The 26,384-nt window shown below is 41.3% G+C and overlaps 1 protein-coding gene across 1 annotated transcript in view; it reads right to left on the minus strand.

Annotated features, from left to right (window-relative positions):
* Positions 1-3,247: 3,247 nt before the first annotated feature.
* The window catches only part of LOC126260197 (uncharacterized), a 231,378-nt gene continuing 208,241 nt past the window's right edge, over positions 3,248-26,384 (minus strand). The window contains exon 4 of the mRNA XM_049957479.1: positions 3,248-3,922. Coding sequence (XP_049813436.1) covers positions 3,903-3,922 — 20 coding nt within the window. The 3' untranslated portion in view covers positions 3,248-3,902. The remainder of the gene's footprint in view (positions 3,923-26,384) is intronic.

Raw genomic sequence — 26,384 nt, forward strand, 5'->3', positions numbered from 1 at the left:
ATGGCGCTGCGGTCTGGGAAACTCTATAGTACGATATTTTCCACATATCCACCATGCGTAGCAATAATATGGCGTAGTCTCTGAATGAAATTACCCGAAACCTTTGACAACGTGTCTGGCGGAATGGCTTCACATGCAGATGAGATGTACTGCTTCAGCTGTTCAATTGTTTCTGGATTCTGGCGGTACACCTGGTCTTTCAAGTGTCCCCACAGAAAGAAGTCACAGGGGTTCATGTCTGGCGAATAGGGAGGCCAATCCACGCCGCCTCCTGTATGTTTCGGATAGCCCAAAGCAATCACACGATCATCGAAATACTCATTCAGGAAATTAAAGACGTCGGCCGTGCGATGTGGCCGGGCACCATCTTGCATAAACCACGAGGTGTTCGCAGTGTCGTCTAAGGCAGTTTGTACCGCCACAAATTCACGAAGAATGTCCAGATAGCGTGATGCAGTAATCGTTTCGGATCTGAAAAATGGACCAATGATTCCTTTGGAAGACATGGCGGCCCAGACCAGTACTTTTTGAGGATGTAGGGACGATGGGATTGCAACATGGGGCTTTTCGGTTCCCCATATGCGCCAGTTCTGTTTATTGGCGAAGCCGTCCAGGTAAAAATAAGCTTCGTCAGTAAACCAAATGCTGCCCACATGCATATCGCCGTCATCAATCCTGTTCACTATATCGTTAGCGAATGTCTCTCATGCAGCAATGGTAGTGGCACTGAGGGGTTGCCGCGTTTGAATTTTGTATGGATAAAGGTGTAAACTCTGGTGCATGAGACGATACGTGGACGTTGGCGTCATTTGGACCGCAGCTGCAACACGGCGAACGGAAACCCGAGGCCGCTGTTGGATCACCTGCTGCACTAGCTGCGCGTTGCCCTCTGTGGTTGCCGTACGCGGTCGCCCTACCTTTCCAGCACGTTCATCCGTCACGTTCCCAGTCCGTTGAAATTTTTCAAAGAGATCCTTTATTGTATCGCTTTTCGGTCCTTTGGTTACATTAAACCTCCGTTGAAAACTTCGTCTTGTTGCAACAACACTGTGTTCTAGGCGGTGGAATTCCAACACCAGAAAAATCCTCTGTTCTAAGGAATAAGCCATGTTGTCCACAGCACACTTGCACATTGTGAACAGCACACGCTTACAGCAGAAAGACAACGTACAGAATGGCGCACCCACAGACTGCGTTGTCTTCTATATCTTTCACATCACTTGCAGCGCCATCTGTTGTTGAAAATTGTAACTACTGTAATTTCGAAAGTTTGTCCGCCTGAAAATGTACTGTTGTCCCAAGCATATTGCAACAAACGGTGTATTTCTATCGCTGCTCGTTTAGTTTTTATTGCCGTTTCAAATATACCGGTCATTTTTTAAACACCCTGTAAGTCTAGGACACTGAAGGGGTTATTGTGTTTGATGTCCACCCTCATGGTGCAACGATCAACTCGGAAGTGTGTTGTTTACCCTCAGGAAGTTGAAGAAACGACTTCAGCGTGTCTCTTGCCACAAAAATGCAAACGAAATTATCCTCCGTGGCAACGTAAGGCCTCACACAAATCTACGAGCCAGGGAGGAGCTGATGAAACCTCACTGGGCTGTTCTTCCTCATACACCCCACAGTCCGGAATTCGCATCTTCCGACTTCCGTCCATTTGGTCCAATGAAGGACGCTCTCCACAGGAAGCAGTACGTGAATGTTGTGGAGGTTTGTGATGCAGCAAGACGCTGGCTCCGACATAGACCAGTAGGGTGGTATCGTGTGGGCATACAGGTCCTCCCAGTGAGTTGGCGCAAAGCCGGCACATTTAACGGATATTTTGTTTAAAATAGTTTGTGGCAAAAAAAGAGTTGGGAATAATATGGTGTTCTGGAATCCTGAATAGAACCAACCTGGTTTCAAGTATAAAAGTGTTGCATTACTTATCAAATGCCCCTCGCAGCATACTACTTTCTCCTAATTCCATTTACGGAATGGCCAAAAAGGGAAATTATGCTTACAGATTCGTACCAGCAATATTTCTGTCATCGCCCCATCCTAAAATAAAGAAGGAAAATGTGGACTCGTTTGTGTGGGTGACAGGTGGGAGATACAAGTGGTAGACGAAAACGACGCTGTTGCTGATACACTATTTACCATCCTCTTTTGGAGTGTAGGTACAGATATGTAGTAGTAACTGTCACTACATTCACAGTGGACTTATGTGCCACATTCGGCAGAAATCCTGTTGATAATGTATGCCGGAAAACGTGGGCACTGTAATAATATTTGCGTGGTTGGCATGCACTACTTGTGTTCTGATTTCAAGAGAAAGATAATAAACATCATTTCTCCCTAATTTGTGAGGCTATAATGATATTTGTTTAGTTTGACTCTAGGCCGTCTTAGACAGATTATCATTCATCTCATCTTAAAAAATGGTCCAGGAGCTAAAAATTAAATTAATTACGAGAACATGATGCTGCGAGAAATTTACATCAGTGTAGTTGACCATTTACGTTAAACCTGTGGTAACTATATAAGAGAAATAAAATTAAGCACGAAAAAATGAAAAAGTCTGAAAAAATCAGTTTAATTTCCAGGTTAATGTTGATTACAGAAATGTTTCTTTTTACAATGTTACAGTATATTGTTGGAAAGTCCAACAAACATTAACGATCAGCAAGATCGTTTACATAACAGCTCGTGTTTCGTTTATTCAAGTACAGCTCTGTGAATAAATTCGAATTACATTTTAAGTATAAATGGTGTTGAAGGAGTATTGTTCAGTTCTATATACTTTGTAAATGAAGCCGTACTGCTGTTAAAAATTTTGTTAAAAAGTCAGTTAACCAAATACAGTGAATCGTAGCTGATAGTGTAAGGGAACAGTTTGGAACATAAATTACGCTCATTGACATCACACTAATGACAAGGTTCAAATACTTGATACTTTCACATAAGCTTCCACATCGACGTCGCTGATTACACCGTTGTTAATCATGTAACTGTGGCAGGAAGGATGCTAAATCATAAAAACCAAAAAGCAATGTAAGCACTTATAAAATCATTCTTTGATAGGTACATTGCACACCATCAGAATTATATTTATTTACTTATTAAATAAATAAGGTAATTATTTTATTATGTAAGGCATAGTGGACAAGTCTTCAATGATAAAATAGAAGAAGAAAAAAAATAGGTGTTAAGTCGTGACGACCTTTCGTAGAAATTCTTTGTAAAAAGTAACTAGAAGCGCACAATAAAAAAAAGAGCACTGAATTTCCTTCAGAAATAACAAATGCTCTTTGACCCATTAAAATACCTTTATAGATTTACTGACGACGACTCCAGCGACATTTCTGTTAAAGGGCTGCCTTGCCCTGAGGGATGTGAGGCAATCAGAACAAAATGAAGATCCACTCTCTTTGCACTCATCAGGTATGTAAATTATTCCTGGACTTAGTTCTTAATAGCTAGAATTAATATACTGCTTTGTTGTTAGCAAAATATCACAGTAGCCACTTGTGAATTCAGTATTTTTTCGTGGATTCCGTTTTTATTCAAACCATTAGAGTGTTGCTGGCATGTTCACCTGGAATATTCCTGTCAAGCATGATGATAGGAAACAGTTTCTTACATTTGGTGTAGAACTCCCTGTACTTTCTTTGTGCTCGGAAGTACTGCGGTTGCAATTTTGTGCTCGTGAAAAGAACACGCTCACATGTTCCCGGAATTTAATACTCAGTTGAAGTTGTAGGTTCGTATTGATGTCTTGACGGTTGTTCTTTTTCCGGGATCAGACCGTTGTTATTCATCGTATCCTTGCAGGGCTTACTGTCCTTGAGTACTTCCAAAATACATCAAGACTCTTGGTCGCCGCCAGCAGTGATGTTTTGTATTCTTTCTGTAAGTACCTACAAGTTCGATGATGTACCTGCAATAATAGGTAAAACATATGGTTAATGTTTATCATGATTATCATAGAAAAATAGGTCGAAAAAATAATGTATACAGCCACTGATATGGTGCAGCGAGAGCGTTGCCATTCGATACAACCACAAACCTCCCTGTGGTTTCTGGGACATAAATGCTCGATGCCGGCTACTGATGGTTCGTACCATATCTCTAAAATTAAAACCCAGTTACTTCAATTGTTATTCTTTGTCAGAACTCACTTGCGTATTAGTACTATTAACCAAAAGAGATAGAGCCAAGAAAAGAAGTGCTATTCCGTCGCAAATCTTGTCAAATCAATATGGATTTCGCTGCAGGGTTGGAGCATTAAGGTAATGTATGTCAACAAACTAAATATGACCACCTGATATAGTTCTGACTAGTCACTTTCCATGTCAGTGTGACCATAAGACGGATTGATAAATACGCCACGATCCCCAAATCACTAGAAATTCTGCAGTGCTTCACAAAACTTCTTCGCGAAAACAGATCGTATGGCAGGTAAATGCACAAACATGTTATTTTTGATCCTGTAGCCTTATGTGTTTATAACCCAAAGGATAATGACGTTAGCTGCTAGTGGGCATTGAAATACGTGAAAAGAGAACGTTGAAAATTTTGTGCCGGAGCAAAACCCAGCCTAGTCCGACTTGCAGTGGATAAACAGCGTTGGTACTGTAACTGGAATATCAACACTACACCCACCCCCATATGACATCTGCAGTTGCAGCCGCTACGGTCGCAGGTTCGAATCCTGCCTCGGGCATGGATGGGTGTGATGTCCTTAGGTTAGTTAGGTTTAAATAGTTCTAACTTCTAGGGGACTGATGACCTCAGATGTTAAGTCCCATAGTGCTCAGAGCCATTTTGCAGTTGCAGTGCTTCACCACCATACTCCCACTGATTTGCCTACATAACACTGATAGCGGTATATGACTTAGCGGATGATGTTTTTCCGTGCCTCTTTAAACACGAAACACGGCTCCCTCTGTTACAGAAGCATCCATCACACTAACAACAACAGTTTGCCCACTTTAGACTTCATTTAAATGCGATATAATGCACTCAGGACTACATAGAACACTGTTCTGATCACGAGTAACAACATATTGAGAACGCTGCACAGGTGCCGTCGGTGGTCAAGTTGTTGTTTTTGTTGTGGTCTTCAGTCCTGAGACTGGTTTGATGCAGCTCTCCATGCTATTCTATCCTGTGCAAGCTTCTTAATCTCCCAGTACCTACTGCAACCTACATCTTTCTGAATCTGCTTAGTGTATTCATCTCTTGGTCTCCCTCTACGATTTTTACTCTCCACGCTGCCCTCCAATATTAAATTGGTGATCCCTTGATGCCTCAGAACATGTCCTACCAACCGATCCCTTCTTCTGGTCAAGTTGTGCCACAAACTCCTCTTCTCCCCAATCCTATTCAGTACCTCCTCATTAGCTATGAGATCTACCCATCTAATCTTCAGCATTCTTCTGTAGCACCACATTTCGTAAGCTTCTATTCTCTTCTTGTCCATACTATTTACCGTCCATGTTTCACTTCCATACATGGCTACACTCCATACAAATACTTTCAGAAATGACTTCCAGACACTTAAATCTATACTCGATGTTAACAAATTTCTCTTCTTAAGAAACGCTTTCCTTACCATTGCCAGTCTACATTTTATATCCTCTCTACTTCAACCATCATCAGTTATTTTGCTCCCCAAATAGCAAAACTCCTTTACTACTTTAAGTGTCTCATTTTCTAATCTAATACCCTCAACATCACCCGACTTAATTCGACTACATTCCATTATCCTCGTTTTGCTTTTGTTTATGTTCATCTTATATCCTCCCTTCAAGACACCATCCATTCCGTTCAACTGCTCTTCCAGGTCCTTTGGTGTCTCTGACAGAATTACAATGTCATCGGCGAACCTCAAAGTTTTTATTTCTTCTCCATGGATTTTAATACCTACTCCGAATTTTTCTTTTGTTTCCTTTACTGCTTGCTCAATATACAGATTGAATAACATCGGGGAGAGGCTACAACCCTGTCTTACTCCCTTCCCAACCACTGCTTCCCTTTCATGTCCCTCGACTCTTATAACTGCCACCTGGTTTCTGTACAAATTGTAAATAGACTTTCGCTCCCTATTTTTTACCCCTGCCACCTTTAGAATTTGAAAGAGAGTATTCCAGTCAACATTGTCAAAAGCTTTCACTAAGTCCACAAATGCTAGAAACGTAGGTTTGCCTTTCCTTAATCTTTCTTCTAACATAAGTCGTAAGGTCAGTATTGCCTCACGTGTTCCAGTATTTCTACGGAATCCAAACTGATCTTCCCCGAGGTCGGCTTCTACCAGTTTTTCCATTCGTCTGTAAAGAATACGTGTTAGTATTTTGCAGCTGTGGCTTATTAAACTGATTGTTCGGTAATTCTCACATCTGTTAACACCTGCTTTCTTTGGGATTAGAATTATTATACTATTCTTGAAGTCTGAGGGTATTTCGCCTGTTTCATACATCTTGCTCACCAGATGGTAGAGTTTTGTCAGGACTGGCTCTCCCAAGGCCGTCAGTAGTTCTAATGGAATGTTGTCTACTCCTGGGGCCTTGTTTCGACTCAGGTCTTTCAGTGCTCTGTCAAACTCTTCACGCAGTATCGTATCTCCCATTTCATCTTCATCTACATCCTCTTCCATTTCCATAATATTGTCCTCAAGTACATCGCCCTTGTATAGACCCTCTATATACTCCTTCCACCTTTCTGCTTTCCCTTCTTTGCTTAGAACTGGGTTTCCATCTGAACTCTTGATGTTCATACAAGTGGTTCTCTTTTCTCCAAAGCTCTCTTTAATTTTCCTGTAGGCAGTATCTATCTTACCCCTAGTGAGATAAGCCTCTACATCCTTACATTTGTCCTCTAGCCATCCCTGCTTAGCCATTTTGCACTTCCTGTCCATCTCATTTTTGAGACATTTGTATTCCTTTTTGCCTGCTTCATTTACTGCATTTTTACATTTTCTCCTTTCATCAATTAAATGCAATATTGCTTCTGTTACCCAAGGATTTCTACTAGCCCTCGTCTTTTTACCTACTTGATCCCCTGCTGCCTTCACTACTTCATCCCTCAAAGCTACCCATTCTTCTTCTACTGTATTTCTTTCCCCCATTCCTGTCAATTGTTCCCTTATGCTCTCCCTGAAACTCTGTACAACCTCTGGTTCTTTCAGTTTATCCAGGTCCCTTCTCCTTAAATTCCCACCTTTTTGCAGTTTCTTCAGTTTTAATCCAACGGTCATAACCAATTGATTGTGGTCAGAGTCCACATCTGCCCCTGGAAATGTCTTACAATTTAAAACTTGGTTCCTAAATCTCTGTCTTACCATTATATAATCTATCTGATACCTTTTAGTATCTCCAGGGTTCTTCCATGTATACAACCTTCTATCATGATTCTTAAACCAAGTGTTAGCTATGATTAAGTTGTGCTCTGTGCAAAATTCTACCAGGCGGCTTCCTCTTTCATTTCTTAGCCCCATTCCATATTCACCTACTACTTTTCCTTCTCTCCCTTTTCCTACACTCGAATTCCAGTCACCCATGACTATTAAATTTTCGTCTCCCTTCACTATCTGAATAATTTCTTTTATTTCCTAATACATTTCTTCAATTTCTTTGTCATCTGCAGAGCTAGTTGGCATATAAACTTGTACTACTGTAGTAGGTGTGGGCTTCGTATCTATCTTGGCCACAATAATGCGGTCACTATGCTGTTTGTAGTAGCTTACCCGCATTCCTATTTTCCTATTCATTATTAAACCTACTCCTGCATTACCCCTATTTGACTTTGTGTTTATAGCCCTGTAGTCACCTGACCAGAAGTCTTGTTCCTCCTGCCACCGAACTTCACTAATTCCCACTATATCTAACTTTAACCTATCCATTTCCCTTTTCAAATTTTCTAACCTACCTGCCCGATTAAGGGACCTGACATTCCACGCTCCGATCCGTAGAACGCCAGTTTTTTTTCTCCTGATAACGACATCCTCTTGAGTATTCCCCGCCCGGAGATCCGAATGGGGGACTATTTTACCTCCGGAATATTGTACCCAAGAGGACGCCATCATCATTTAATCATACAGTAAAGCTGAATGCCTCGGGAAAAATTACGGCCGTAGTTTCCCCTTGCTTTCAGCCGTTCGCAGTACCAGCACAGCAAGGCCGTTTTGGTTATTGTTACAAGGCCAGATCAGTCAATCATCCAGACTGTTGCCCTTGCAACTACTGAAAAGGCTGCTGCCCCTCTTCAGGAACCACACGTTTGTCTGGCCTCTCAACAGATACCCCTCCGTTGTGGTTGTACCTACGGTACGGCTATCTGTATCGCTGAGGCCCGCAAGCCTCCCCACCAACAGCAAGGTCCATGGTTCATGGGGGGGGGGGGGGGGTGGTCAAGTATAACAGTGAAACCTACAGGCTTGGCTGACACCTGCATTTACGTTCAAGCGTGCATTTGTCGCGGTGGTGCCACACTTTTGTACGAGCCCTGTATATCGTCACGTTGACACCTACAGCACTGCCTAACTGGTGAGTTCTGCGAGTTCCAGTGAAGTAAGTAATGGACGCCCTGCTAATCCCGCAGAGCAGGACATATAGTGTAAATTGTGGAAAGGGGCCAAAGTAAGGGCAGTCAGTTACACTCTGATATACAACTCTTTAATCTGATCAAACATTACAAGATTCCAACAAAAAAAAAAAAAAATACACACAACTCCTTGGGACTTATTTACCGGCTGAAAGCAACTTTAATTAAAAAACGGCTCAAGGTCAATAACTTGAAACGCAAGCATAATCAGAAATTTAACAGGGAAGTCTTATTTTAAAACAGTTCTTAAGTTTGGCAGAAGTAAACAAATGAAATTCAAATTGGCTTAAGGCCTAACACTTAAAACTCCATAACATTAATTAATTTTTTTAAATACCAAGGGCCTTACGTGAAACAGTTCTTTAATTTAGGATGAAGGCCTTAAGAGCTAACAACTCCAATTTTTTAAAAAATTTTACGGCTAGAAGCCATACAAGTACAAACAACAATTGCAAATTAAATTTAAAAAAATAAGCAGTACACCCTAGGGCGCTCAGATGCTCGAGGATCGGCCTGTAATTCAAACACTAACGCTCGCTTAGGTGAGACAGGCAGTCAGGCCAACCATTCACGATCTGACAACCCAACCGACCGACAGTCAGCAGACCCACCGACAAGATAACTTCCACTTCACCCGACCAGGGCACAACAGGGAGTTCAACAGAACAACGTAGAAGATATTGGCGCCCACAACCAATCACACACAGAGCTGTCAAACTAAACACTGTTCTGACAGCAACAACTCGATGAGGAAACTACACTGCCTGAAATTTACGTCAACGTCCAGGGCAGGTAACCGGAACGTTAATGGCGACAAGGCAGAAGGGTGCACTTCAATTCAAATAACCAAATACAGTGAAACTCTACCAGAGGGTGGCTAGAATTTTCGAACTTGAAAACCACGTTGTTGCTCGTGGGAATATCCCAACAGCTTACAACGAACTCCAAACGACACAAAGTGAACCGTCTTGACTTGCTGGTAGGTTAAATAAAAACTCAACTTTCGTGTCCAGGGTCGGTGAGCCACGGACCTCGTAGCAATGGTAACAGCGCCACACTCTCCGACACTACGTAGAGATCACCAGCTGGCCCGGCCGAACTATGCCCCGCCTAGAACTGCTCACTGCTCCACACCAACTGACCGAATCTTCGGAGCCAGTACGCCGACAACATTTAAAATAACTTGTCAGTCAAAATCACACAAACTACACACAGTTTCACGAACACTTGCACGAAGAACTAGACAATGCTAATGGTAGTGACTGTACAATAAGAGGGACGAAACACGAGTCGGCACACACAGCCAACCCATAAGCGATCGCCTGCCAAATACACGTCACCCGGCAAGATGACGACCGACGACCAACCAAAGTCGTACCCACTCCAGTCACGTGTGTCGGCAACTGTCGGGCTAGTCGTGGCGGTCCAGACCTCTCTGCTGCCGCGCCCCGACTGAACTTGTGACGTATGCCAACTCAGACACTGCCAGGTCCCAACTAACTCACAACACATGACGACTGCGAAGTGATAACAGTCCAGCAAAGATAATACGGCAGAACCTACACTCCTGGAAATGGAAAAAAGAACAAATTGACACCGGTGTGTCAGACCCACCATACTTGCTCCGGACACTGCGAGAGGGCTGTACAAGCAATGATCACACGCACGGCACAGCGGACACACCAGGAACCGCGGTGTTGGCCGTCGAATGGCGCTAGCTGCGCAGCATTTGTGCACCGCCGCCGTCAGTGTCAGCCAGTTGGCCGTGGCATACGGAGCTCCATCGCAGTCTTTAACACTGGTAGCATGCCGCGACAGCGTGGACGTGAACCGTATGTGCAGTTGACGGACTTTGAGCGAGGGCGTATAGTGGGCATGCGGGAGGCCGGGTGGACGTACCGCCGAATTGCTCAACACGTGGGGCGTGAGGTCTCCACAGTACATCGATGTTGTCGCCAGTGGTCGGCGGAAGGTGCACGTGCCCGTCGACCTGGGACCGGACCGCAGCGACGCACGGATGCACGCCAAGACCGTAGGATCCTACGCAGTGCCGTAGGGGAACGCACCGCCACTTCCCAGCAAATTAGGGACACTGTTGCTCCTGGGGTATCGGCGAGGACCATTCGCAACCGTCTCCATGAAGCTGGGCTACGGTCCCGCACACCGTTAGGCCGTCTTCCGCTCACGCCCCAACATCGTGCAGCCCGCCTCCAGTGGTGTCGCGACAGGCGTGAATGGAGGGACGAATGGAGACGTGTCGTCTTCAGCGATGAGAGTCGCTTCTGGCTTGGTGCCAATGATGGTCGTATGCGAGTTTGGCGCCGTGCAGGTGAGCGCCACAATCAGGACTGCATACGACCGAGGCACACAGGGCCAACACCCGGCATCATGGTGCGGGGAGCGATCTTCTACACTGGCCGTACACCACTGGTGATCGTCGAGGGGACACTGAATAGTGCACGGTACATCCAAACCGTCATCGAACCCATCGTTCTACCATTCCTAGACCGGCTAGGGAACTTGCTGTTCCAACAGGACAATGCACGTCCGCGTGTATCCCGTGCCACCCAACGTGCTCTAGAAGGTGTAAGTCAACTACCCTGGCCAGCAAGATCTCCGGATCTGTCCCCCATTGAGCATGTTTGGGACTGGATGAAGCGTCGTCTCACGCGGTCTGCACGTCCAGCACGAACGCTGGTCCAACTGAGGCGCCAGGTGGAAATGGCATGGCAAGCCGTTCCACAGGACTACATCCAGCATCTCTACGATCGTCTCCATGGGAGAATAGCAGCCTGCATTGCTGCGAAAGGTGGATATACACTGTACTAGTGCCGACATTGTGCATGCTCTGTTGCCTGTGTCTATGTGCCTGTGGTTCTGTCAGTGTGATCATGTGATGTATCTGACCCCAGGAATGTGTCAATAAAGTTTCCCCTTCCTGGGACAATGAATTCACGGTGTTCTTATTTCAATTTCCAGGAGTGTATATCGATAAGCGCTGCTGCTGTCGCTGATGGGCAGGTAAGGCAACAACTCAGTGACAGCAGTAATTGAAAATTAACATAACGAGGTGGCAGTATGGTAAAAACAAGATGTGAAATAAGAAACGGCACGAACACGAGCCACGCACGGCTCAAACACGTTTAAGCCTCAGTCGGGGTGGAAACATTACAATTTCCTTCAAAAATTCATATCGGACTTACAGTCACATCAAGTGGATATACATCCACAAAATTCCAGCCGAATGTTTGCTTGGCAATACAAAGTAGCTACAGCCTGCCGTGTGCTTAATGATCCAGTTTTATATAGCCCTTGTTCTGTGACATCCCTGATGTACTCACTCTGATGACCCAAAACTTTCTAATCAGCAGTGTTACAGCGTCTTGGTCCACCTTTGGAAAGCAATATACATACAGCAGTGATTCCATGTGGCACGGGTTCGAAAAATCTTTCTCCGGTATGTGCCACTAGACGTCTAAGTATAGCCCATTCAGTTCCCATAAATTAGTAGCCAGTTGTTTGGAGGTGCAGAGACAGCACGCAACAGCGCTTCAGATGTATTCAGCTCAGAGAAATTTGATACTCAAAGACATTAACGTGAATTCATTTTCATACTCCTAAAGCCACTTGTGACGAAGCAAGCTGGGATAGTTTTAATTCCCCTCTTGTTTTGCTATCTGCATCCTTAAATTCATTTTTTTATTTCACTAATTACTATTAACATACGTGAGCATAATCTGCATTTATATAAAAGAGATAGGTAGGCTCTCAGTTTTAAAGAATGTAACACCATCTCTCATTTTGTGCTTAGTTTTATGTATGTAATTGATTTTATAATTCATTTTGACTATTCCTAGTTAGTATCTTTCATTATAGGACAAAAGCAGTAATTATTTCGTAAATCAAATACTATTGTTGAAATATAAACAAATATAAATTCTGTAATAATTCTAACCACTTGGAAGACGAAATTCTAGTGTTCTTAAAGTATCTGTTTGGTTCTAGTCGGAAACATGTTAGCAAATCCAGCCCTTAACTAATTCCAAAATAATTCACAGTTTTGTCAAAAGTATTGTTTGCGCAATTGTATTTGTTAATGTCCTGATTTAAACAAATAATTAGGCTTAACCGTTGTAGTAGGAGAAACTGTTAACACAAACGAATCTTTCGATGTGTTCAGTCAATTTAATGAGTTAAGTTTTAATTGTAAGTTCTGTAAATTTAGTTTCGAACAATATGTAGTTTCAGGGCCTATTGTTGTGGTGATATATAAGGGCCCAATTTTCTCTCACAAGACAGGCAGTCCAGGGCCGAGTTTCAAACGGGAACCCTGTGTTGGTTAGAACAACAACAATGCTTCAACTTAACTGTGGAGTAAGTGTTAAACAATTAGGCCGTGTGTAAAAGCAATGACAGTGCCTGTTCCATACATACCTAATTATTCTTCAAGAACTGTGAACTTTGTGGTTAGGTTTCACCGCTCATTGATGTTCAACCATAAACTATTGTAGGAGTATGTGGATGGTTCGCCTACAAACCATTAATGAGGCTTACGGAAAGTTTAAACCATTGCGTACTGGCCATAAATATATAACTGTGTATTATTATGGGTCTTGAAAAGTGAAATAAAAGTACTGTGGAACGTAACTGGGCATCTGTCGGCTACATCATTTAAAGCAGACAGTGGTGGAATCCACAAACTCCATTTTTCACCCAGTGTGGTAATGTAGTACGTCGACACCGAAGACAATCAACAAACGAAAGAGATAAATAAAGCAGGTGGAACCGCTACATGTGGAGCCCTGGCAGGTGAGGATATTGTACGAACCACAATAAACAAGGACTCGCGAACTTTGAAAAGTGAAATCAAGAGCAGTTTACAGTGCAGCGGTGCAATCGCAATCAGCGCTGGAGTTTCGTAAGGAAGAAGATGCAGCCGCCAATCAACGAGCGAATTCTATGGAAGCAGCCATTGAGTACAAGAGCAGCCAGTCAGCACACAGGTGGGCACAGCTGACTGGAGGTAAACAAGACGCCTCGCAGAGAGAATTACAGCGCGCAACAGACGATGAACCAAGAGGACAACCACAACAGCTGCAGCTGCAGCAGAGCAGCAGAACAAGTCGAGTAAATGAGAATAAGGTAATTTAATACAAACAACTGTTTTTATGAAGTGATACATAATGAGTGGCCTTAACGAACAAGACAGTGTGACTAAGAACAAAACTGTAGAGGTTAAGTTTTTAAGTGAACAGAGAGATCTAAGCGTGCCTGGTTCTGTAGACAGTGACGATTATAAATAAAAAATAAATGTGACTTTGAAGGATGGGGACGAAAGTCCTATTGTAAAGAGCGAAATGGACAAGAACAGTACTGAAGTGAGTGTGATCGTGGAAGCAATGGTAAGGCAAATTATGAGTTGTTTGAGAAATATGAGTATGAAAAAAGATATTAGCTGAGTGAAAAAGAAAACTGATAGCATTAGAACTGACATGGTTAACTTAAACGATGAACTGAAGAAAGAAATTAAAAAGAGAATCAAGGTAGTTAGCGCTAACACTTCAGAATTCAATAAGACATTTGATGCAGTAGTTAAAGATTGTGGAAGGTAACATTGAGTAGTAAATGTGTAGAAGAGAGAGAGAGAGAGAGAGAGACTTTGTGATGGAAATTGTTGGAAGGTGGAGGTTTTTGAGAAACAATGTGCTGAAAATAGAGTTAAACTTGATCATATTGGAGATGATTCAGAAACTGATTTAGGAACCAAGTGTGCAATAATGGTAGAGGAAAAACTGGAAAAAGTAAATGAAATTGTTGATTCAAAATTGACTGAAATAAATGAAAAGTGGAAGTACCAAATACAGAGCATAGCGTAAGTGAAATTGTGTTTGATTCTGACTGTAAGTGTAGTGATGATAGCAATGACGAATCCAGTAGTGATGAGACGGGTATTTGAATCTATAATTGATAATGGGGGCAATGTGTTAAGTAAAGAAAGAATGAAGGAGGATAATGATAGGCCTAATGAGGAGATAGAATTTGAGAGTGGTAATAATGAAGATTACCACGCTATTTGTCATTTGAATGAGCGTGATAATCATTTTGGTAGGCACGATGATAGTTTTTCCAGGGAAAAGATTAATGAGGATTTGTTGTATGAGCAAGATCACATGGTAAACAAAAAGGAAGTGTGGCACCCTGAAATAAAAGCAAGTGTACAGGGCATACATGTTAAGTGTTTACTAGACAGTGGTAATCATTTGAACGGCATGTCACAGGCATTATGTGAATCTATTAAGAATACGGAGAGTATAGTAGTAAGGCATGTTTCTCGAATAAGAATTATTGATGCTACTTGTAAGCTATGAAAGAGTGTGAAACAAGAGGTATTATTAAATGTAGAATTGTCAGGACAGCTGTTTAAATACAATTTCTTGGTAAATCAAAATCTCAGCATTGATGTAATATCTGGGACTAGTTTACTGTGCAATTAGCAAGTAGGGGTTCAACATTCTGTGCTGGATTCATTATGTGGCGATAATGCTTACCCCATCTGTCAGTCTCATTTTTCATGTTTCCCGAGGAAGTCAAACTCTTCTCCTATCCTATCTGTAGTTTATAAGTAAACCATAAACATCCATTCTTTGACTGTCATGTGATTTTGTGCTGTAGGATTCTTTAATATAGAAATATTGTAGAAAAATTTTCTCTAGAGTTATCTGTGTGTTTATGTATATTATGTTATGTTAGTTATAAGTAATGCAGTCTTAAGAGGATGGAAGAAAGTAAGTTGGTACCATGGTTAAGAATTTTCTCTCAGACACATAGAAGGTAAACTGAAAATTAAAGGTGTCAACATATATGGAAGATAATTAACATCTGAAGTAATCAGCTCATTGTTGTAGCAACAGAGGCAATATGCAGTAAAAACCTTGTTAAATATGAGGTCTTAATACTAATTGTGGTATAATAGAAGTGTTTGTGTTCGGTGCAATCAGTATGTGTGAGACAACTGCCTACCTATACAACTGTGTCATGGTACAGCCTTTTCTAACATTAAGGAATTACTACTTCAAACATAGTTGCCTGGAGTAATGTGTGTGGAATGTATAAGCAATATTTGTAAGTATATCGCCCTCCAGGTTGGAATACAGTGAAATAATAGTTTGTCTAAGTGATGATTTTGTCTGATCGGTAATGAAAGTTAAGTTTGCCTAAGCATAAGGATTGGTTGCTGTGGAGTTTTTTTCTGTAGGATTAATTTTGAATTAGATAAGTAGAGCAGCTGTTTATTTATCAGATAGTGAAACAATAATGAAATAATAAAGTAATGAATAATGTTAGGGTATTAATGGTTAGGGAGCCTGTCTCTGCAGTAGGGATATTTTTTGAGAATGCACTCCACTGGTTAACAACGTAAGAAATTTGAGTGAAATAATGGTTCTGGCAGACATTTTTGAGTAATGAAAAAGATAACCGTATACAAACAAATGTGGTGTAACTTTATTGATGATCTAAAATTTGAACTAGGCAACATTGGGTACTGTTTATATTGTGCAATTCATGACACGGCAGTCGGGAATGAGAGCTTGACATAAAGAGCAATATTTTAGTGAAGTACAAGTAATATAATGCTACATCATTAGATCTATACGTTATATGAAAACTTCTGTTTGTGTGTAGAGGAATTATAAGCTTAAAATAGTATTACTGGAATGAAGAACAATAAGTCTGCTGAGTAACCGACAACTGTGATGCGAGACTGATGTGAATATTCTGACAGGTCAGCTATTTGGTAACACTTTGTGATGATTTAATTTTCTGGTTGAATGAGATTAGTGCTCAGAGTTTAATGGGGAAATAGGGGCAATGATTTGGTTCAACTTCCACCTCCTTAATATTGGTTTTGAATAATAATTAAGTTATGTGATGATGACTATTTTTTATGATTTAATGATTAGTAAATCTATGCTACTCCATATCTGAGTTTTTACTAGAGGTAATGCACATCTGGAGTTTTTGCTATTTTGGGAAAAGAAAAGAGATCCAAATTTTTCGAATTTAATCATTTTCAGACAGTTATGATTTAAAATAATGTTTTGTAGTCTAATATGCACTTGATTTAAAATTTTTTCTAAGCCACACCTTTCATACTACAGTCAATTTAAGTGCTAATTATTGTAATGTTACGAAAACTATGCAGTATATTTATTTATTATGTAATGACTGTCTTTTGGCATTAGTGTTAAACATTTTTTAGACCTAAGTAGAGGTATAAGTGTAAGGGTATTTTGTCTCATTTTTTCATGTACTGTGGTGGAGAAGAACCAGCTCTGAGGGAAGCGATATCAGTGCATTTACTTGCTAACAGCCACTTGAACCTATTGAAGGCGTGGACAGCTTGGTGAGAAAGTGTGCAAAAGCTTATTAGAAGTGTGATTTTCTATCAAAAAACAGAACTGCAATGCGCTGTATGATTTAGTTTTTTTTTCAATGCATGAGGACTTGTTTTGTTTAGTAAGACAGGACTTGTACAGAGTTGTGTTTTAAAATGTAATCCATATTTAACCCAAAAGTACATCTCTTATGATGAAGATGAATAAATTTAAGTTAACCCCATTTTTCAGCCAGTGTAGCAACGCAGTACGTCAACACCGAGGACAATAAACAAACGAAAGAGATAAATAAAGTAGGTGGAACCGCTACACACTGCTACCCGATTCTGGTTGTGTGACATTGATTATCTTGGTGCAAGATGCCAATGCCGTTAGGAAGATATCGATCACGAAGGGGTGCACATGGTCTGCCACAATATTCGTGTATTCCACAGGTAACAGGGAGCCTTCCGTTATTACCATATGCCCATGGATGCCCATGTGAATGTGCTCTATACCGTAATGCTGTGCCCACCTGCCCGTGTCCGTGGCGCTATACAAATCTGGAACTGCTGTTCACCTGGATGACAGCGTATCTCGACACTGCTGCTGACCAGAAGCAACCAGAATCGCATTCTCCGACCAGTTCTCATTGACTCGTTGTCCAGTCTCAACGATTCTGTACCCACAGCAACCTCGGTTGACGATGTTATTGGGTCAACATGTGCAAACACGGACACATCTCCTACAGAGCCTCAAGTATGCTGAACAGTGTCATCCAAAACACATGTGCATGCTGCAGCATTGTACTTTATCGTCAAATATTCCACAGATCACTGACTATTCTATTTCACAATTCGAGGAGCCTATGACCTGCACATCCTGTAATGTGACACGGACGTCCGAAATCTGGTCACCTACTCGTAATCTCAACCACCTTCCAGCGATGCTCGCTGCAGTAGCAAGCCACAGTGTCTAGTGAAAACCCGTGCAAGCAGCCCAACATTGCACGCTCTCAGCTCTCACCACGTGTGCCAAAAGGACTGTGTACTGCGGATTTGGGTTTATTCAGCGAAAGACGATACGAAAGCCGAAAGCTTGGCAAGGGAACTGAATCACCGGCTAAAATTCTTTCATGAGATTGTTTAACACAGTCAACAAATATTGCAAACAATTGCAGATTTTGCACAACGTTGGATTAACAGTTGCATACCAATTGGTGTGGGGGGGGGGGGGCAGTAACTGACCACAACGAAGTTTTTAGGCTAAAACTCCTGTCGTGTTCAGTAGTTTATTTAATAAATACATAACATTTATCGTAATTATAATTACTACAATCGACAATAAGGACAGCTTTTGGTTTACACTCATTGTTCAGTTATAGCGATTGTTATAACTGAAGGTGTAGCAGGTCAACAATCATCACTTGCAGTCAACCGGTAAACAGTGTGGTGAGTGGAAGGTAATATCTTTGTGGCATTTAACAGAATGTACAAGAAGATGAAATTGACAGATGACGAAATTAGAAATTTGCTTGAGAGTTCGACAATGAATTTAGTGGTGAACTATCCGAAAGCTCAAGCAGTGAAACTGAAGATGTAGTCATGGAAATTCCAGATCAAGTAGTTTCTGGCAGCAGCGAGTTGGATGAAAAAGAACAGGGTAAGTATTGATTTTTATTACTTTTTGCAGATATTTTGTAGTATATTAGGATGTGTGTCTCGGTAGAGTGCTTAGTTTGCTAGTGTTCGGTTCTGTTTTCCTATTTTTATACATATTCAACCAACAAGAAGACGACCCAGGCCGAAAGCACAAATTGATCAACTTGAAAACGACATGGTGGCCCCGTAAAGTATGATATGGAAGAGAAGCCCTTACATAAATCAAAGGAGGAGGTCTGTAGCTAACGTAGTGAGAACCCCGAAAGGAACTAAGCCAGGGATAAAACCTGATACAAAAGCTAAAGCTTTTCTCATGTACTTCGATGATAACATCCTGGATAACATTTTGATTTGTACCAATCAAAAGCTTGGAAATCTTACGAAATCATGTGAAGATATTTTCATAAAAAATTCGAAAGCATTTGAAAGGGAAGAAATTGTGTCAGCAATTGGAATTATATTGAACTACGGAGTCCATAGACAGAACAAGGGCAGTTTACGTGATACATTTAGTAAAGGAAACTTTCCGATGTACCGAGCTTCATTTTAGGAGCATAGACTAGGGCTCTTACTGAAGTGCTTGCGTTTTGATGATGCTCTAAAGCGAGCAGCTAGAAAACAGACCGACAAATTTGTTCCTATCATGGATATATGTAACATGATAGTAAATTTCCTGAGTTTTACGATCCTAGTAAGTCAGTCACAGAGGATGAAGAACTTGTGACCTTCCATGGGCGATGCCCATTCAGGCTATATATTCCAACAAAACCAGGAAAATATGGAATAGAGGTGAACCTGTTATGTGATTCAGATACGAAATACTGCTTCGCTGTGGATCTCTACGCTGGAAAGCACGCTAATGAGAAGATCCATAACAGTGGCCCTGAAATAGTTAGAAGATTGATTGAAATGTCTAACTTGAAACTATCTGGAAGAAATGTTACCATGGACAGAAAATTCACTACCGTTCCACTCGCATCTGATCTTTGCCTAAGAAAGGAAAGGTTGTTACAGTATTGTCAACCCAACATCATGATATGAATGTGACGGAATAGAAGCCAGATATCATCTTATTCTACAATTGTACAAAGTCAGGAATGGATACATTCCATAAGTGTGTAAGAACGTACAGCTACCGTCGAGCAACGCGTCGATGGCCAATGGCGGTGTTTTTCAACTTGATTGACATTGCAGCATACAATTCATATGTTGTATTTCAAGATACACACAAGGAATGGACAAAGAATTACCCGACAAAGAGTTCTGAAAGAAAGAAGTACCTGAAAGATCTTGGTCGTGAACTTTGTGGCCCCAACATGAAAAGACGCGCTCAAAATGCTGTAGGCCTACACTCAAAATCCACTACAGCGTTATCAACTTTTGGGTATGAGTGCAATCAAAATCAAGGTGCTGTGAGCAGAAGAAACAGCGTTACGGAGCCGCGACGGAAAGTAACACGTGCAGCTGTGTATAATCTGCCAAAGAAAGGACGCTGTTACTTATGCGCCAGAAGCAAAGACCGTAAGTACATGAAGGCACTTCTTGCAGGACGTATATCTGCCCTGCACGCACCAAGTAAGAAGAAGTAGTTCGTATTGTAAAGTGTTCTGAATGTGAATCTGAGTAATCCTTGTAATTGTGAAATTAATACAAATAAATGTAAAAAACTATTTATTTTCACTAAAAATGTCCCAGAAACCCTTTCCCAGTAATAATCATCAACATTTTAATCTTCCAATCTACCAAAATTATGGAAATACATAGGTAATGTGATTTATCCTAGATAGAGAATGTGTGATGGTTGTGGGGTCAGTCGCTGACCCCTCCCATTGGTGTTGGCCAGTGCAACATACAGCATTGGTACGCAACTGTTAAAGATAGGGTATGCCTACGGGTACTCTGTCCAGAGAAACTGTTAGATGAGTAAACCCAGCAACGCGCCACCCAAGGGCTCGCTACAGCCGCAACGAGAAGAGCATCCGCTAGATAAGCTCTTTATCGATTACGTCGGGCCCCTTCCACGGAACAGGAAAGGAAACCGTTATATCATAGTGGTCGTAGATACCTTTTCTAGGTTTTCGTGGTTGATTCCAAGCCGATAGGTGACAGCGCCGATAGCTATTACCCACCTCACGAATATTTTTTGTTGGTTTGGGCCCCCGTGGGCATTGGTCAGTGATAACGCTCCCATTTTTGTCTCTAGGACATTTAAGCAATTTTGTTTTAGCATCGGGATTAAACACACAATCACTACCCAGTACTACCCTCAAGCATCATTCGCCGAAAGGATGAACCGCAGCCTGAAGTCGGCAACAATCATTAACCATCATAAGTCTCCAGCTGGTGGTATACTAGCTTACAGTGGCTGAACTTGGCCTTCAATTTCGCGAAACACGAGGCTTTCATGGCAACCCCTGCTGCCCTCCTCTTCCCTTACCCTGTCAACTCTCCTCCGACAAATTTGTGGGAAATTAACGACCTCCTATCCATTTCTATCGCTCCTGAGGTCCTTAGGGGAAAACTGGCAGCATGCACAAACTGATATTGACATGGCCCTTTGCCGTCAAGCGGAGCGCCCCTTCCAGGGAAAGGTGGGTGGTCTGGTCTACGTCAGGAATGCGGTCAGGTGTGCTGTGTGGGGTCTGGGGAAGTTAGTTCCATGTTTCTGAGGACCATGCCTGATTGTGAGGGTTTTGGGGCCGGCCAACCTGCTGGTCAAACATCCGACCACTGGTAGGACCTTTAAGGTGCACGTCCACCAAGTCAAGCCTACCAGTTGATTCTGCCCGCTTGCTGCCTCCTCAGTTGGTTTGTGCTTAAGGGCAGGAGGCTGAGCTGTGGCGCCGTATTTCAGTTCGCTTGGGTCTTATCTGGCGCCAATGGCTCGAGTTTGCTAACGATTTACTATTTTTTCAGTAAGCATCTTTGCTCGTCGTCGGCCTAGGAGGAAGTGCTGCTGGCTATGTGGTGTGTCTCTAGGTGGGAAGACAGCTGGTTTGAGACAGCGGAGTTTCACGGTGAGAGCCGAGTTGTTTGTGACATGGGTTCCTGTGTGACAGCTGAGTTGGGCTGTTTGAGCCAAGTTGGTCTGCGAAAGCCACATCCGTCTGACACGGGAAATTGGCTGTTGGCCGAGTGATGTGTGGGGCGTGTCGGTCGCATCCGCCAGCTAGTGTGGGCCTCCGGCTGTGGAAAGGGGCAACTTTCTGGCCGTCCGCTCGTTGATAGTGGCACGGCAATTCATCGGGTAGTATGGACTGCCACTTCACATTGCTCATAGCCTGGTTTGTCTGCTTCACCCTGGACCTATCTGCCGGTTACGCCATACGACTGTTTGTTCAGAAATTACCATCTCAAGACACCTCTTGCATCCATGCAGCGCCGACACCTTACACAAGATGAGTACTAAGTGTGTCTGAAAAGAGCAACTTTGTAGTCATGTTTCTCCAGTCTGTGGTTTTAAGATTCAAATTGCAAATTTCACATGAAATTTTCTTCTTTTTCTTGTTATTATTAAAAGCATGTTATGTTTCTCCAAATCTTGGCCTTAAGATTTAAACTGTAAATTTCACCTGAACTTTTACATATCTGGCTCTTTTCTTATTATTATTATTAAAAGCATATTATATTACTCCAAACTGTGGTGTTACGATTTAAATTGCATATTTCACCTGAAATTTTGCGTAGCTGGTCCTTTTATTATTATTATTTTATTATTATTAAAAGCATGTTATATTTCTTTCAAAATATGGTTTTAACATTTAAATTGTAGTATTTATTTCTTTGATTTTAAGTTAAAATTCAACTTATCAATAAATTGTTACTTGCATGAAATAACAACCAGTTGATTTTTGGGCCTGGTCCTTCCCGTTTTCCGTAACTCCCGATTGTCCGGTTCAATCTCTATCTGCAAGGTCACTGTCACTAGAATATCCTAATAAAACAGTTTATAACATTAATAATAATAACAAAAATAATAATTACATGTGGCTAGTCTTCTATTGGGCGTTACTTGGGCGACTTGTGTGTTGCTGCTGCACCCCAGTTAGCCAAAAGGGGAAAGGTTGCCTACAATTCCGAACCATCCGTCGTTCCTGGTGGCTCGCCACGTCATTGAGATGTGGAGGGTATATTAAAGGCAGGCAGGAAATATCTGAATATCCACGATAGGACCCGATGTAGACTAAGGCGACATGGAGGAATTGCCCCAACTGAAGATTCTAAATTCTGAGACAACGATATATCAGCCGACGCCACACCGGCCACAGACACCCAGGCGATCCCGACCATTCCCAGAGATGTCGTAGCACAAGCTCACGCCGAACAACGGTGTCAGTTTGTTACGGACAATTTAGAAGAAAAGATCTAGAAATTAGGTGTTCGTAGCCTCGAGGGAGTTCATATCACTTTGTCCAACTCCTGTGGGATATTCAGCTCATATTCTTAATGAGGATGTGAACTGCAGGTGTATCCAACCAATACGGGTAACTGAAAGAACGAAGTAAAAGAATTGATATCCAGAACTCAGAACTACCGAGTGTGTGTATTTTCACCATGTAACCCTAACTGTAAAATATCATGTTTTTTTAAAAAAATCTGTGTTACTGGTGGTGCTATGCAGGCTTCACAGATGTGCCAAGAAATACATATAACATTCTTTCGATAGTAAACAAAGAATATTGCTAACACTGTCACACATATTCTCAACCTACGATGTGGTTGCATTATGGGACCTTCTGATCATCATTATTGAAACTGGTTTAGATATTTTTTCAAGGTGAGTGCCAACAACTGTTACGTACTTTTTAAAACGTATGACTCACAGTTGCTTAATTGTTTTTTATTGTCATAACCAGTTTCGTTTTACACCATCATCATGGTGTTTGTATAAATCAATACAGACCATCAAGCAAATAAAAATGTATAAAATCTAACAAAAATATATATAAACCAAAATATTAAATAGAAATTGGTATGAAATAACAGAATTTAAAATATTAGCAGTTACAGAATTGTATCATTCTGTGCTCCATTTACGGATAAAGGTCAATAAAAATGAAAACCTGTTATTTTATTGTATGTAAAATGTATAGAGGAGGAAACAAATAAATGTTATCATAACGATAAATTTTCTAGTGACTTGGACCACTGATGAAGTAAATAGAGCGATGGAAGGGGGATATAGGATTTTAGAAATGTTTGAAGTATGGAATTTTAAAAATTAAAGCAAGATTTTGTTTAAACATTATGTAAAAGATTTTATAAAAGTAAAATTAGAAACCAGTCCACATGATTTTGACCCAAAGAGTTATATAAAAAGCCGTAAAAAAAGCTAGACATGTATTAGATCCTGATAAGATAGAAGAAAACTCAGGAAAACGAGCAGCTGCTGCGGAAAATTTGGACAATGACAAAATATGAGTTAAGCTGACCATGTCACAGATCTGAAAAATTCTATGAGATACTTTTACATGACCGCTTACATAATATAGATATTAACGTTATTAGTGAGAAAGTGGTACAGATAAAGAAAATAACACAGCTTCAAGTACCTTCAAAGCAGCTTTCACTACAACAAACGCAAGGCTTAGATTACACGAAATACTAGATAAGCTGGGGAAGATATTTATTTTGATACAGATTCTATAGGGGACCATGATAATGGAACAAAGAGAACAGCAACAGAATGCATGTTAGGGAAATGGACTAATGAGTTAGGAAATAACTGGATTACAAATTAGGCTTCAATGGGAGCTAAGGGTCAATTTTTTGAAAAAATGATAAGAGCACCGTAACGAAGCAAAGGGGTTTACCTTAGATTACAAAACGTTCAGAAGTTGAATAGTTAATCAATTATGAAATTAAAAGAACTGGAGAAAAGATACAATTAGAGTACAGTCTGATAATAATAGATGTTAATATTAAAAATTTAATAAAAAAGTAACTTTAAAAAGAAGTCTTTTTTCAGTATGACAAAACAATAGTGATAGAAAATTATAATACGCTTCCATATGGATATTAATTGGCCTAAAATTTGATTTTCACATGCCCATTCTCCTCTTTGAAACATAAAACTATTATATCAACTGTAAATATGTTACATATATTAGATTTACATAATCTGATATAATTTATTGTAACTTTTAATTTTTTAATCAAATTTTTTGTACGTATGTCCGTTCACTTTCAGTGCATGCACATATTCTACTTTAATGCGTTCAACGAGACCACATAATGCACGGCCGCGTTCCCTTCCTTGATGTATTGGTCTGGAGTAAGGTTGATGGTACACTGAGACATGCTGTTAACAGGAACCCTATTCACACTGACTAGTGTCTACAGATTAATAGTTGTCACCATCAGGCTCAGCGTGAAGGGGTATTTAGCAGCTTGGTTCATAGAGCCCACGTCATTAGAGACCCTGAGGAATTGTCAGCTGAATCAACCCAAATTTAGGTCACCTTCCGTCAGAATCGATAAAGTAAAAAGAGGATAGCACGTGCGTTGCGCTACCGATCAACACTGCACCAGGTGAGTGATGCCGATATCGAATTGGCACCGAGATCTACGGCCTTTCTGCCGTACGCAGGTAGCATCTCGAAAACAATAGATCGCATTTTGCGGAAATTGATGTGAAATGTGTTTTCCTACCTCTATCCAAGATTAGGTTCCTTTTAGGTCATCTTAAGGATGATCCTGGTTTGCATAGAACGGGTGTCTATCGTATTCCATGCAGCTGTGGCATGTCATATATTGGTCATACTATTAGGACCGTTGAGGACCGTTGTACTAAGCATAAACGTCAGACACGCTTGCAACAGCTGAGCAAATAGTCTGTAGCGGAACATTGTCTTGGCGCCGGTCATCCTATGGAATATAACAACATGTTGATTCTGGCAGGCGCTTCCAGCTATTAGAATAATGATATTAAGGAAGCAGTTGAGATTACTTTAGCAGGTAACATAGTAAATAGAGATGGAGGTTTTTGCTTTAATTATGCGTGAAATCCTGCTCTATCCAGGTCAAAAAACAGACGGACAGAGTTAATGCAACCACACTCGTTGCTTAGTAATTTTCGCTATCCACAATTTCTCGCGTTGGTTATCTTTTGTTGTGTGGTGGCGTTAGTGTTTACAATATGTGTGTGTGTGTGTGTGTGTGTGGGTTATACCATTCCGGAATTGCTCTGCAAATAGAGGTTTAAATTCACTTGCACACTGCCTACTTGCCGCTGCTTTGTGTTGAAAATGACAGGATGTTCACCTTCGGCGGTTGCCGATAATGTCGCCTGGTTGCATTCCCGGCAATTATTTGAAGAAACAGTAATCTTTAGTTTTTGCGGAGACTGACACTCGGGAATGACATAGGTTGGGAAACGGAATACGTGCGCCACGTCTCATAGTGCGTTTGGTAAAATAAATATTTACAAAACCCGCCTGATGTCGATGGCAGCGGTTCTGTTCTGCAGCTTTTAGATCCGGAGATGGTCTATTTGGGTCGAAGTGAGCCACATCAACAAAAAAGTGATGTAAATTGTGCTGTATTTAGAGAAGCCTAGCTCATAGTCACACGTAACAAAGAACGTTTTGCCACTGCGATAAACAAATTGCATTGTCTTGGAGGGACAGTTTGTTCACCAACGACAGTTCGGGAATTCACTCAAGTCTGGCCTTATCTGCGGAAGATCTGATGCTCTAAAACTCAGTTTCGAGCAGGACACGTTGCAACTTTCAATAAACCACTAGAAGTTATCTTCAAAGGG

This window comes from Schistocerca nitens, chromosome 5 (assembly GCF_023898315.1).
Source record: "Schistocerca nitens isolate TAMUIC-IGC-003100 chromosome 5, iqSchNite1.1, whole genome shotgun sequence".
Classification (NCBI taxonomy): Eukaryota; Metazoa; Arthropoda; class Insecta; order Orthoptera; family Acrididae; genus Schistocerca; species Schistocerca nitens.